This window comes from Perissodus microlepis, chromosome 13, assembly GCF_051167445.1.
Source record: "Perissodus microlepis isolate ML-2025 ecotype Zambia chromosome 13, ASM5116744v1, whole genome shotgun sequence".
NCBI lineage: Eukaryota > Metazoa > Chordata > Actinopteri > Cichliformes > Cichlidae > Perissodus > Perissodus microlepis.
Window position 1 is genome coordinate 30707461 of NC_140473.1, and position 14096 is coordinate 30721556.

At 39.4% G+C, this 14096-nt stretch overlaps 1 protein-coding gene across 1 annotated transcript in view; it reads left to right on the forward strand.

The window, feature by feature from the left end:
- The window catches only part of hectd2 (HECT domain containing 2), a 54110-nt gene that overhangs the window by 10035 nt on the left and 29979 nt on the right, over positions 1–14096 (forward strand). Inside the window, exons 3-12 of the mRNA XM_084948535.1 lie at positions 4100–4238; positions 4353–4455; positions 4631–4720; positions 5305–5369; positions 5656–5701; positions 9217–9326; positions 11281–11429; positions 11526–11649; positions 13693–13789; positions 13932–14039. Of these exons, the coding sequence (XP_084804661.1) occupies positions 4100–4238; positions 4353–4455; positions 4631–4720; positions 5305–5369; positions 5656–5701; positions 9217–9326; positions 11281–11429; positions 11526–11649; positions 13693–13789; positions 13932–14039 (1031 nt within the window). The remainder of the gene's footprint in view (positions 1–4099; positions 4239–4352; positions 4456–4630; positions 4721–5304; positions 5370–5655; positions 5702–9216; positions 9327–11280; positions 11430–11525; positions 11650–13692; positions 13790–13931; positions 14040–14096) is intronic.

Here is a 14096-nt window from a genome sequence, read left to right on the forward strand (position 1 = left end):
GTGCAACAAGCTTTGCTCCGACTTCCTGTCGTCTGAATCGGCACTGCTTCATTCCAAAGCAGTAAAGCTGCTCAGTGTTTTGTAATATTGTTCGCCGCCTCTTTGCTCTCTTGGAAGCACCGATCCCCGTCCTCGTCTGCGATTTAATGATGTGTTACTTCCTCTGTTTACAGTGTGCTTGATGTATGCACTCACACTCTGTTTATGCTGCCTGCAAATGATGACATCGCTACTCTGAAATGAAAAGCTTTGAAAAGGAAGAAGAAGAGAAAAAGCTGTGCGGCTGTGGATTTCAACATCCCGCAGTGTGAGAAGATCAGACGCCTTCACTAATAACGAGACACTTACAGACATTTTTAAGGGGTGATTCAGATCTCCGCTGACTCACAGTTGAAGCTCAAGTCACTTAGACTCAAGAGCTGGAAACAAGTAATAATTACAAATGGTTTGTTCTCCTGCACGTGAAGCATTTTTGGGCAAGTGGCATAAAAAATGTGTTTAGATAAGCTTTTTAGTTTCTCTTATTAAATTAGCATTGCAGTTATCAGATTGCGAGCTTTTCTGCGTGGCTTTAATTATTTTTTCATTGTGAGTGTTTTGACGGTAAAGGGGATGCTGCTTCCTGTTAAAGGCGAGGTTGTTTTTAAATGCCGCGTGAGAACAGAGACCCGGCGGAGCACCCACCAGCCCACTTTGTCACCACGGCTACTGATGCCAGAATAATTATACAAACCTCCGCCCCAAATGAAAACCATATGAAAGTGAAAACCATCAAGACACACACATGAGATATTGTTGCATTCCTCGGGCCCGTTACAGTCGGCCAGCCTGCTGGATAATCACCACAATTTGCTACTTCATCTGTAACGTGTTACGGGTTTTTGTAGAGATTTGTCAAAATAAAAGTGGAGTTTGGTCTCAGAAGGAACACTGTTCCACTGCAGCATGATATGACTCAATGCAGTAAATATATAAAATGGCTAAATTGGTTGTACGAAGTGCAAAAGTCTATTTTCTTTGTATGTACTTCCGGTGAGCTTTCTCGTCATTTTTTTAAAGTGGTCTTGAGTAACAATTCTCGAGGCTTCTGCAGGTCTTTCAAAGTCCTTCTTTGGACTTTGGCTGCTTTTGCACTCATTTTCAGTCCCAGCCTGGTACGTGATCAGTTTCAGAGAAGTGTCTGTTGAAACAATCAGATATAAAAAGGTAGCTAACTTAACAGACAATATAGCAAAAAAATAAATAAAAAACAAATTTTAAATCAAATCTTTAGGAACTGTTTTACTTGTAGCCTCTGGCAAAAATACATCATATGTTCCTATTTCTTTTGCTAAAAATATGAAAAATGTCAAAGATGTCACGGTGTGACTGAAACAACATTTTTGCACCAATGCGGTGATTTCCAAAGAACTTTAGCTGCCATGTCTCAGAATCCTTAAAAAAGTTGTGGAAACTATGTACATGGAAGACCAATGAAGAAGTTTACATATCCACTGGTGTTTGACTGCAGTGACTACTGTAGTTTTTAGCGCTTGACTTCATTTTTCTGCCCCAAAGGTTCACACTTGATGTATGACCAAGTTAAACAGAATAAAAAAAATGCATAATTGTAATAAACAGTAGTCATGTATCCTCACACATATGCTATGCTCACACATAGAGCAGGTAACTAGCAATCATATTTTGCTGTGACGTGACTGAATAAGAAGCTATCACTGTGCAACTTACCTCACAAACCAGGGTGCATGTAAGGTACAAGGTGCACACATCATCTCCAGTCTGATGCTTGCTTTGTTCAGAAACCTCTGCAGCAATGAAAGCAGGATTTAATGGAAAGCACTTGAAAACACTTTGAGAAGATCTCTCTCACCCATCATCAAGAGACATCAAAGTAAACTGGAGAAAGAAAGAGAAGGAGGAAAAAGATGAATGTGACTCTTATGATCAAAAGGTGTCATGACAACGGATGCTTGTTGTTGTCAGCCCTGCGCTCAGTGATATACGAGCTGACAAAGCAATGATGATTAGGATGGTGTGAAGGAGGAAGGTGAGGGACGGGAGTGAAGATGGAAGGTGAGATTTAACAATATGTTCTTCTCCTTATTGCAGCTTTGTTTCCTCTTTGATTATGAATTTCTGTCTGATTTCATTAATGAAACAACTAATTCCTTCATCAAGGAGAATTTCATGACAGAAATGGAGCATTATGAAAAAAAGAGCCAATTCAAATTTGGTTCCAGTCCAGATAACTTTATTCAAAATAGTTAAATAGTCCTGGCTTTGGCAGACAAAGCACAATCTAAATGCTTTTGTAGGGGGGGGGGGGGGGGGCATCTTTCACTGAGCTGAGAAAATCACAACGAGTGACGAAATCGAAATTTCTATTTGAAATCTACTTCTACACATTTTTTTCACTATTGGATTAATTACTTTTTCTAAAACAATGATTTCTTCATTGTAGCATCTTTCCTCACCCTCGGGACAAAATGCAGACATTTAGCTGTTCTGTTGGTGGATGAGAGGAGTTTTTCTGTGATATAACACGTGCCCATCTCTGTTCTTGTGTCCCTTTTATCTTCTGCTTGCACAATCCTTCCACTTCTGCAGAATGAGCATCCACAATGCACCTGGACAGGGCTGTGCCTGCCTATTGTTAGTGTTAGGATTGAGGCTAATTATAAAGAGAATGGATGGATGGTCATCAGTGTGGGAGGATAGATGAATGCATGTGTGTTATGCAGTGCAGCCTGGCCTCTGTGATTGCACACTGATTGGGGTTAATAGCTGTTGTTGATTCATTTCTCTGTTTGTGGACCTCTTTTACTCCCAGCACATATTCCCTACATCTACATGTTCCGAGAAACATTCAAAACAGGCCCAATGTCTGTTTTGCAGTTGTTGTTGTTTTTATTTTCATTTTCACTCCATGTGTCAGTTTAAACGCTGTTGAGCTGCAGATCTACAGCTGTGAGTAATTAACAGTTTGATGTTTTTATTGAATCCACCCACCCATCTTTATCCATCCATCCCTCTTCATCCATCCATCCATCCACCCCTCGTCGACCATCCATCCATCATTCATCCATCCATCCATCCATCCATCCATCCATCCATCCATCCATCCATCATCCATCCATCCATCCATCCATCATCAATTATCCATCCATCCATCCATCCATCATCAATTATCCATCCATCCATCCATCCATCATCAATTATCCATCCATCCATCCATCCATCCATCCATCCATCCATCATCAATTATCCATCCATCCATCCATCCATCATCAATTATCCATCCATCCATCCATCATCAATCATCCATCCATCCATCCATCATCAATCATCCATCCATCCATCCATCATCAATCATCCATCCATCCATCCATCATCAATCATCCATCCATCCATCCATCATCAATCATCCATCCATCCATCCATCATCAATCATCCATCCATCCATCCATCATCAATCATCCATCCATCTTTATCCATCCATCCCTCCATCTTTATCCATCTACCATCCATCCATCCATCCATCCATCTTCATCCATTATTTGGGCAAGACACCTCACCTACCGCCTGCTGGTGATGGCCAGAGGGGCCGATGGTGCAATATGGCAGCCTCGCTTCTGTCAGTCTGCCCCAGGGCAGCTGTGGCTACAACTGTAGCTGCCTCCACCAGTGTGTGAATGTGAGAGTGAATGAATAGTGTAATTGTAAAGCGCTTTGAGGGTCTCGAAACAGAGATTGCATTGCATAATTAATAATAATCTGCACATAAAACAAGATGTCTTGAACCAGATATCTGCTTTACATTATGAACATTTAATGAGCAGACTTGATATTATATTATGACCGTGATTAGGCCTTTGTGAGTGCTGCTATAGCTGAGAAAGCTTTTATTGTGTAGCTCACTAGGCTGAGAAGATGAGAGGATGTGGCTTCCTGTAAAATTCTACTTTGGCATCCAGATTCCCTTTTAAACTCTTTTTCTTTAAAGAACTCCTTAAGTCATGTTTTCTGTGCAGATGGTCAGTGTTACTGAGAGCGTGCTATAGTTGAACTGGTTCCTCTTCTTTATTTTCCTCTCCTGCAGGGAGAGAGCTGCCTCCGATATGCAGCGATGTTCGTCAAAAGCATCGGCTCTCCATCGACACTCTTCCTCCAGAGGTCAAAGCTCCATTCCCCTCTGACCCCATCATCCCCCTGCGCACCAAGACTACCAAGGAGTTTCAGTAGGTGTCAGTTCGCTGGAGCTTTAAACACACTTTAAACATGCAGGAAACATCCTTAAATCAAAGGTAAAGAGGTCGGTCTCCGTGAAGTCTTTCGTGTGTTTTGGCTGCTAGGGAGGACATGGAGCGTGCCCTCCAATCAGGAGACTGGAGGGAGGTCCGGGAGTTTTACCTGACAACCTTTGACTCCTTCATAGAAATCAACGCTGCCTTCAAGGTATATCACACACAGAATCTGGTTCTCAGCAAATGGCCTGTTGTGAGAAAACACTTTTAAATGCTGGTAAAATTTCACAGAACTGTTTTACGATGTGGTGCAATGGGAAAGCAGTTTTCACTAACTCTCTCCGTGTGTTACTCTGCCTTCGTTTTCCCCATCACTCCTTTCCCAGCGAGAGGCGAATGGATTGTTTAACACTATAGAGGACTCAGGAGTCAACACCAAGTTTGTCAACGCTGTTTATGACGCACTGCTCAACATGGTGAGACCACACCTTCAGACATGCTTACATACGCTCAGAAATGAGGAGAAAATACTCTGAAATTCTTCTGTTGGCTGTTTGCAATCACGATAGTTTTCCTTTAATCACATTTGAATGTAAAATATTTTACATCTGATGGGGCCTCATCAGCCAACACCTAGTGTGCAACTGCTGGAGCAAATCCCAGCAGTTCATCAACTGCTGGGATCAGCTTAAGGCTTTTCGGGGAGCTTTTAGGAACTGACTATAGGGAATGACAATACTCCAGCATAGAAGTGAACTAGTTTTTTAGCATCACTCTGAAACAGGATGTTTCTAATTTGATCAGTATTGCACATATTAAACAAGGCAGTCATGGAGATTTTTTGGATATGTGTATTAAGAGATATATCCTGGTCAAAACTGACTCCAGGGTTCCTCGCAGTAGTACTGGAGTCGTCCACACCTGGTGAGCGTTTTCTCAATTTAAAAGTAGAACAAGTGACCTTCCTGTTGTGGTAAAGGTTAGATGAATATGCCGTTCAGTGTTTTTATTTCTCTTTGTAGGCCTCTGCACACTAAGCTTGTTTCGGTTGTGTTTTTAGCCTCAGGACATCCAGAAGTCAGTGCTGAAAGGGATCATTAACAGCCTGCTGAGGGAGTGGAAAGGGTGAGACGAGCTCTCTGCATCTTTGTGTTATCATGTTCCACTTACGAAGTTTACTATACATGCTTTTATGAAAGGAAATTATTAACATTTCATTGGTATTTTTCACATTCTAATCACTGATGTTGGAATTCTTGTTCATTTATATTAAATTGTAGTAAAATAGCTTAAAGTAATACCTTGAATCTCTGTTTTGTACCTCTTTGCTGGTGTAGTTATTTGTTATGTTGTGGGACTATTTGTTGACAGTGTCTCACTGTGTTCTGGGTTTTGTCTGTTCTTTTTTCAGGCCTCGGACAAAAGATGATCTGCGAGCTTACTTCATTCTCGTTCAGGTACGATTGTGGGGAGTACCCAGAAGGCCCCTTACAGTGAACTAATCTTCATCACAAATCAGTGAAGAAATCAAATAAATGAGAACAGAGAGTACGGCTGATTAAGTCAGATACAGCATGAAAGTAAGAGCTAGAGTGTAGGTGGGTTGCAAAGTGGCTGACAGACTAAAACAGTGCGCCCTGTTGGCAACTTTACACTTAAACATGCATCATGTCTTGATGCATGTTCAATCATCCAGGTAAGGAAATCCCAAAAAGTAGATTCTGTTGATTTGGACATAGAGTTTTCATCCAAGTGACTTCTTCACTATCTGCTACATCGAAATGAACAGAATCAGCTTTTTGGGATTGTCTGAAAACACTTGCTAAGTAACCAATGAGTGACTATGAAACTGCGACAGTAAAAGGAGGTTGTTCAAATTACCTGAAAGACCTTCAAAATAAAAGTTTTCCCTTTCTGCTGAAACCAAGATGTTTGAAAAGGCTTAACTTTTACTTTGACGGTGAATGGTCTCCTGTTCTGGTTTGTTCCGTTTCACAAGTGTTTGCAGTCGGGGTCTTCCATATAAGCTGTTGGTGCCTTCGAGCTACCGAAACAACAAGGTTTTCGGTGTAGCACTGTTTACCTCTTTGCCACCAGTTTTACGTAGCAACAGTCAGCAAACAACCTCTCACCAAACGTTTACACATTTTTGTCCCCTAACAATCAGTAGTTACCATGGGCTCAGTGACTGGTTTTTAAGCCTACGTCACTGGGACTTCAGAACATTTGTTAAATTTGGTAGTTTTTGCCCATATTTATTCTTATTTAACAAAGACATTTTCATCAAAATGTTTTGTTTTCTTTTTGAAATTTCCCTTTGCTATTCTTCTTAATCTTGCCTCTTGTTTTCATTCCAGTCTTCTGTTTTTCTCTCTTTTTGGGGATCTTTCTTTGATGCTATTTTTCATCTCGGTCTGTCTTTCGTTCTCTCCGTCCAGTCTGATTCCCATATATGGTTTTGGGGATCAGCATCAGATAAAGACAGCAGTCTACAGTAGTCCCACTGTGGTTCCACCCTCCATCACACACACACACACGGCCAAGCCAAACTTCTGATTTTGCCCCATTTGACTTTGAGGACTTGCCTCGTCTTTCAGCTCTCATGAGAACATAACCACGCACACACAAACACACAGATCGGGACTGGATGAGGTCATTGTGCAGTTGAGGACTGTTGGTTTCCTGCCTGATGATGACTCTCCTTCCTTTATGGGCTCTGGTTGCTACAAATTCATCTCTTTTTCCCTTCATCTGTGCATTATAACCGTTCTCAGACTGAAGTGAGCTTTTCAGGATTATCTCACTCATTTTGTCATTTGTTATTACTTTTATTGCATCCAAACTTGTGCGCGTGCGGTCAAAGTGAAAGTGGGTCACACTTGAGGGAAAAAAGTAAAGGAATAACAAGCATTTAAATCCTACTTCAGTCGGCCTTTAGCCCTGCAGTTAGTTGAACGAATGAGAGATTTTTAAGGAATTGCAGTAAACCAGCCTTCTCTGGATTTTACAAATATGAACCATATGTTGAGCATGAAGCATTTTCAATGGAAAACTCAAACATTATGTTCAACTTGAACCATTGTTTTGTTTTGTTTCAACTTCTTTTTGTTTTCATAGTTCTGCCCCTTATTTCTTTATGTTATAATGTTGTACTCTCCAAGTTATAAGAGCTGAGAACATGAGGCCATAATGAAGTCCACCGGGGCAGTTAACTCTTGTTTTCATTCTTTCATCTAAACAAATTTGTCTAGGGGGTTGCTTAAGGGTTGTTTGGATGCTTGTGGGAGACCCAGCAGATTCTCTTTAACGCATGTTCCCGTGATCCCAAATGAAAGGTTTAAGACCGGTGAGTAAATGTTCTAAAAAGTGAAAGAAATCATACACAAAACTATCAAAATAAGGGGTACTTTCCTCAAAAAAGGTATTTTCTTAGTAATGCAAACTAATGAGATATTTATGGTCACTTTATTTTATCTAAAAATGCACTCAACAACAGAAATAAGGAGATGAATAAGAAATAAAACAGGGAAAATATGCTTATGACAAGCATGCGGTAAAAGCCACTTGGTTATCGTTAGAACATGAATAAAGAATAAACTCCATCAGTCATATTTTCCCACTTCATGATGCTCTTAAACTTATTTTATTTTATCCTATCAAGTAATAAAAGAATAAGAAACTCATGAAAACTAATGTTCCACAAACTTGACTCAGACTCTTGCTCAACACTTCATGGCTTATCCTGCTGATCTGAACAACACCCTAAACAAGCAGCAGTCCACTGGAGAAGGTCCACCTGAGACAGAATTTGCATGTAAATGCTCATCCATAGTGTTCATAGTTAAAAAGCAGCCATCCAGTAATTGGTGTAGCTCAAGTGTGATGTTTTCCTTCTATTTCTATTCCGTGTTTTTCTTGGTTGACTATCGTTGTCCATGAAAACAACACTGAAAACTGTCCTCTTATGGTCTCGCCTTTGACTTCATTATGTGATAAGTTTCTCTTTCTGTTAGAGTATAAAAAGGTAGAAGTAGCCTTTAACTCTAAGTTTCAGAAAGAAGGCTTATATGGGCTATGCCCATCGGCTAATGAATTGTGATCGACAGTTTGTGAACCAATGAGAATGCAGTTTAACAGTCACATCCGCCTCTGATGACAAAAATCCTCATGTTGAGGCTTCACAATGGAGCTTTGGAAACCAGCAGGTGAAGTTATTAACAAATGTACTGTTTTATTCCTTATAACTCGAAATGAGTAAATGAGCCCATAAAGTCATCAGAAAACTGTTTACTGAGATTAGTCAGGACAGCTTTCACCAGACGAGCATGCTTTAATCAATCAACTCAATTTAACCCTTTCACACATAGCGGTCACTACAGTTGACAGCTATTCAAAGGCTGTGTTCTTGTATTTGTGTCAGTGTTGATGGTATACTTGCACATAAACCACTACATAGGACGCTGATGTGTCACTCCATGCCCTGCTACCCAGTCAAAACGTATGTTGTCCACCTAAGTGGACATGTAAAAAAAGACTCTTTGAAAAGTACATGTTTAAAAAAGTGAATTTCAAAAATGGTTAACATGGTTAACTACTGCAAGTAAAATGAACATGTGGTTCATTACCTTAGCATGTCCCCGCATAAATATCAGTTATTTGTAGTATATATTGACTCACATACTATTTAATACAAGACAGTACATGCCCTCATAAATGTTTAAGCAGAGGATACCTTGAATTGTGTACGTTTCCATGGTTGCCATGTGCGTTCACATGCATTCAGGCACTAAGTTGCTGCTCTATCAATTTGTCCTGTTAAGGTCTCTGTTAGTAGCATCATGCAATACATTTGTGTTACGATTTCCGTCTCAGTTCACATGTTGGATTCCGGCTTTTTAACTATGTGTTTCTGCTGTGTGTGTGTGTGTGTGTGTGTGTGTGTGTGTGTGTGTGTGTGTGTGTGTGTGTGTAGAACCCACAGTACTCAAGCACCAGCACCTATGTGATCTATGCTCACCTGCTCAGGCAGATCGCAGCTTTGTCTGAGGCTGACCATCACTTCCTGGTTCACTGGTTTAAAAAGTAAGTCCAAAACTCTGTGCAAGCGTGTGTGTGTTCGTGTGTGTGCACGCGTGTGCGTGTGTGTGTGTGGTAACCAGTTTGATATTGGTTCGCAGCCAGTAACAAATGGACCTCACCGCAGTTTAAATAAACAATAAAAATGTCAGGTATCATATTCTGATTGATGTCTTTTTACAGCGTCTATAAAGCTACAGAATATTTTCTTTGTCTTTACATTTGAATTACTTTGTCTTTTACTGATTTTCGTCATCCACTCTGGATCTAAGGAGAGAGGATTTTGTATGTTAAAGAGATCGTACAGCCTTCTGTGGAAAATGTGGGATTTGAAGCTTTAAATAACTCGTGGATGTGTGGGCGGATTGGCTCTTGTCATCTTGTTTCTGCAGCAGGGTTAGCAGGTGATAAATTGTGAGATGAGAACATAAATTAGGCAACTACTCTGCTTAGTCTCACTTTCTTAATGCATATCACATACACAGTTTTGAAGTTTTATGAATCTCTGCTGTCGTTTGGTGCAAACCCTAAAATTTGACAAAACACAGCACTCGCATTCTTTTTACGTCCAGCTTGGTTTTTGTCTTCAGCTTTGCTTTTCCTACTCTAATCAGCCCACACAGTGCGACCTGCATGCCAACACTTTCCCTTCTGGAAAAAAAAAGTTCAAACGTGTATTTGTGATTAACTGTCAAGTATAATAGAATTGTTCTACTTAAAAGAGTATGCTTAACTACTTGACATCCACCAGGCACCAATAATCTGTCCACGGCTTGAGTTTTGTTTTGGCAAAATGTTTCTGGCAAAACTTTAGAAACTGCAAGATGTTACATTTCAAATAAAGAGTCATACATCAGCTGTTGCATCTTTTTTCTATGTGACTGTTCCAAATAAGCATTATATTATATTTAAAAAAGGGGTCAACATAAGCCACACCCTACCCTAACCATAGGTGGGCTGCTAGTGACTGGCCGGATGTTAAATAGTTAAAAAAAAAAAAACTCATGGCGAGTTACAACTTTGTGTGGTAATGTATTGTAGTTGTTGTCTGCTGTTGCGTTACTATACACATATTATCTGCTTTAGCTTGAATATGGAAAAACATCCTAGAAAAGTTTTATCAGGTCATCTTTCATTATATATTGTTTCGCTAAGAACACGTTTGGTGAATCTGTCAGTGACATACTACATGACTAAAACTGGTGCCAGGCAACATATGACTCAAATAGTCTATACGAGCAAGGGAATGGAATGGAAATCTCATTTCAGCTTTTTGTGGATGCTAACAAGGACACATTTGTTTTAATGTTTGAGAATCTGCTTGCAAAAACCCAACAAGCTGTAGTCCAAAGTTTTATTCAGAATGGCAGTAAAAAAAGTCTTAGATCCAGTCCTTATGGTGCAGGAACCCTGGACGTGAAAGCAAAGACTGGAAGCTTGTTTGGGAGTTTTAGTATGAAAGAAATTTTTCACAATGTCAACACAGTAATCAACACTAAGAGATTAATAGTTATGGGGCTTATGAAATATTAAACTTCTCTCCAATAGAAAAAAAAGCATGTTTATTAATTTATAAATTTCTTTATCTTATTTAATTACATTGTTCCTCACTGTCCAAATATAAGCTTTGTCCAGCTAGAAGACTTTAAACATCACACACAGCCTGAAAGCACAAATGTAAACCAGCTTCTGTTCGTCTCCCTCTCGGCTTGAATGAGGAACATTTGAATTCATGCTGTTTGTGGTAATGATTTACTAGCAAGCTGCTTCAAATTAGAAGTTCTGTTTAGTTCTGCTCAGATCCAAAAACCAAACTTCTCCAAAGCTGCTATTATTTTTCCTCCTTGAAGTGTAAGCATCTATTTTTATGCACATGTATATTTCAGGGTGCAGTTTGACTCTGCCAAGCCACCAGTATTAATTCCATGTATCTGTGTGTGTGTGTGCGTGTGTGTGTCAGACTGTCTGCAAGGCGTTTCAGACAACTGGTAGAGCGCCTCCTGCAGTTCATCTCCACTCGCCTGTTTCCAGCAGAACCAGATGAATTTCCTCCTCTGTCCAAGTGCGCCTGGTGGATTCCCTCTGCAACCAAAGTGCTCAGCCTCTTCAGTGAGTGTCTTGCATCCGCAAACTAATAACATCTCGATGTCTGCTGCAGATGATTTCTGTCACATTTGACTATTATTCTTGTTTCCCTGTCCTCAGATGCAGCCAACAGTGTCTCCTCCCCTCCAATCATGTCCTTCACTGACTTTTACAACATTACTCTTGAACACATAGATTTTATGGAGGATTATAGGACCTGGCAGAACTATGGCAACTCAAATAGGTCAGTTGTGTTTTTTCTGTATACATTAAACTGTATGAATTTTCCATCTGGTTCGATCCTGCTAAATCCTGATGCTTGCATCATTAGTAAATCTAAAAGTCATATCTTGCAATTAGGTTTGTTTTCTTTCAGCCAATACTGGACAAATTACCCGCCAAGAAATTTAGCTGAACATGATTTTCAATTTAATCGCAAAATTTAGTGTTCACTTGAACCGTTCTTTAGAGCACCAAAGGCGATAGGATACATTTTACTTCCAGGACTTCATTTGAGTCATTTTGCAATTTAACAATAATCAACTTTTAGATGGACATGACCTTTTTGGTTAAGATATTTATATATATATATATATATATATATATATCATATAGAAAGGGTATGATAGGGGGCTGATATGATAGAGGTCCTGTTGAAAATCCCGGACGAGCCCCCAAACATTTTCTTAGTCCATAAATTGATAATGTAGTGGAACTAATGGCATATAAGATGGCACCATCTTGCTGTAATTCTATGAATGTTAAATGATGTAAATATAATTATAAAACACATAAGCTTGAACCAATTTTATTATTAGATTCAGGCTTCTTAACTAATATCTTAACTAACAAACTTTTAAAACCAAATCTAAAAAGTACGACTGCTTGTATCTTCCAACTCAAGTATTAAATAACAAAGAAATTGAAGGACCAAGGCTTACTGTAGTCGACACCAAAGCCAGCCATTCTGACCACGTCTGGCTTTAAATGCATGCATAGGCTGATAAGGCATAACTAAAGTAATATTAGGTACCAGAACACTTTGAATATTTCTTTCTTTATTTGTTGTTATGGGTTGAGATATGTTGTATTACCATATAGATTTGTAGGAATAATTTCTTGCTAGCATAGATGCATTTCTGTTCAAATCAAGCATCTTTACTGCAATTTTACATCCTTTCAAGCAGCATAATAAACTAATGAAACTTTGACATTAAATTTACACCACTGCATGTAATGAAATAACTGACATCTCTCATTTTGGTGGGGCGTACCTCTTCGGTGACAAACGGGCGCAAACGAGACCCTGTTGTAATTTTGTATGAACTAGGCATTTATTTTCTTTCTTGTAAATCACTGAATATGGTAGTTGATTTGTTGCTATGTAACAAGTTTATGGTTGATTGCAGTAGCAGGTTATGCTAGAGCTGCTCATTTCTCATGGATACACAACTTTTCCACAAAGATATGTTCCTGAAAATACCAAAAAGGTAACATATTCTACTTTAACTTGTGATTCAAATCTAGTCATAACCCTGGGTTGCTCTATATAAGAGACTAAATCAATGTCATTTGGATTCAGATTAGTTGACCAATAATACAAAACCTGAATGACTCTGATTCACTTCACTTTTATTATTCAAATCTTCATCAGTTTAGTTTTGTGTAAACTAAACACTCAACAGATTTCAGCAATAAATAGAAAGCATAAAATGCTGTACTACTTTGTAGTGTAGTAAAGTATAGTACAGTATAGTAGTGATGGGATGATGAAATAGTCAGTGATGACTGATTTTTGTCAAAAAAAACGTTACAGTACATTACCCTGAGTAAGTGCTACTCATGACCAAGTCATCTAACATCCCTTTGAAGATTCCTGGAAGTGAAATTGAGTATCTCCTCATAAGCAGAATGAAGTAACGCTTCCACAGCTGCAGTTTATCCAGAACTATGGAAAGACTTGCAGAAGCCGTGAAGTTCGTTTCACGCTGTGTCACGGCTCGTTAACGTCTCACAAAGAAAATGGATCTGGAGTTTACAGTTGAAATGACTGGCTCTTACAGCCTCTGGCTGGTGCGGTGGGGGATTTGTGGAGCTCATGTGGCTTGGAGGGTGTAGACTTCAGAGCCTGCTCATTAGGGTAAAGTATAGAATTTTGAAAACACTTGAAAGCTGGTCAGGAATGCAGTTACAGAAAGACATATTTATGAAACTGCTGATAGAAAAACAGACTAAGAAACTCTGCCTGAGAATTATTAACTATTCTTAATTTTTTCCTCTTTTTCAGGTTTTCTTTCTGTCAGTTTCCCTTCATCCTCTCGACGGTGGTAAAAAAAGCCATCATCCAGAAAGACTCGGAGCAACAGATGATCAGTCAGGCCAGGGTGAGTCGCACATTAACAAAGCCTGATTCCAGCCTTAAAATATTGTAATAAGGAAACACAGAGCAGGCAGATTTGCTGAAGCTGTATATGAGCAACAAATGCTTGTCTGTTGAGTTTAGGGTTCTGTGTTTTTGCTTCACAGCAAAGTCTGGTCAGTAAAGTTTCTCGCAGGCAGAGAGTGGACATGAACCTTCTGTTTCTCAACATTAAAGTACGACGAGCACAGCTTCTCAGCGACTCACTGGATGAGGTTAGTACATTCACAAATTTCAGTTTTTGATGTATAATCGTTTTACAAGATGTTTAA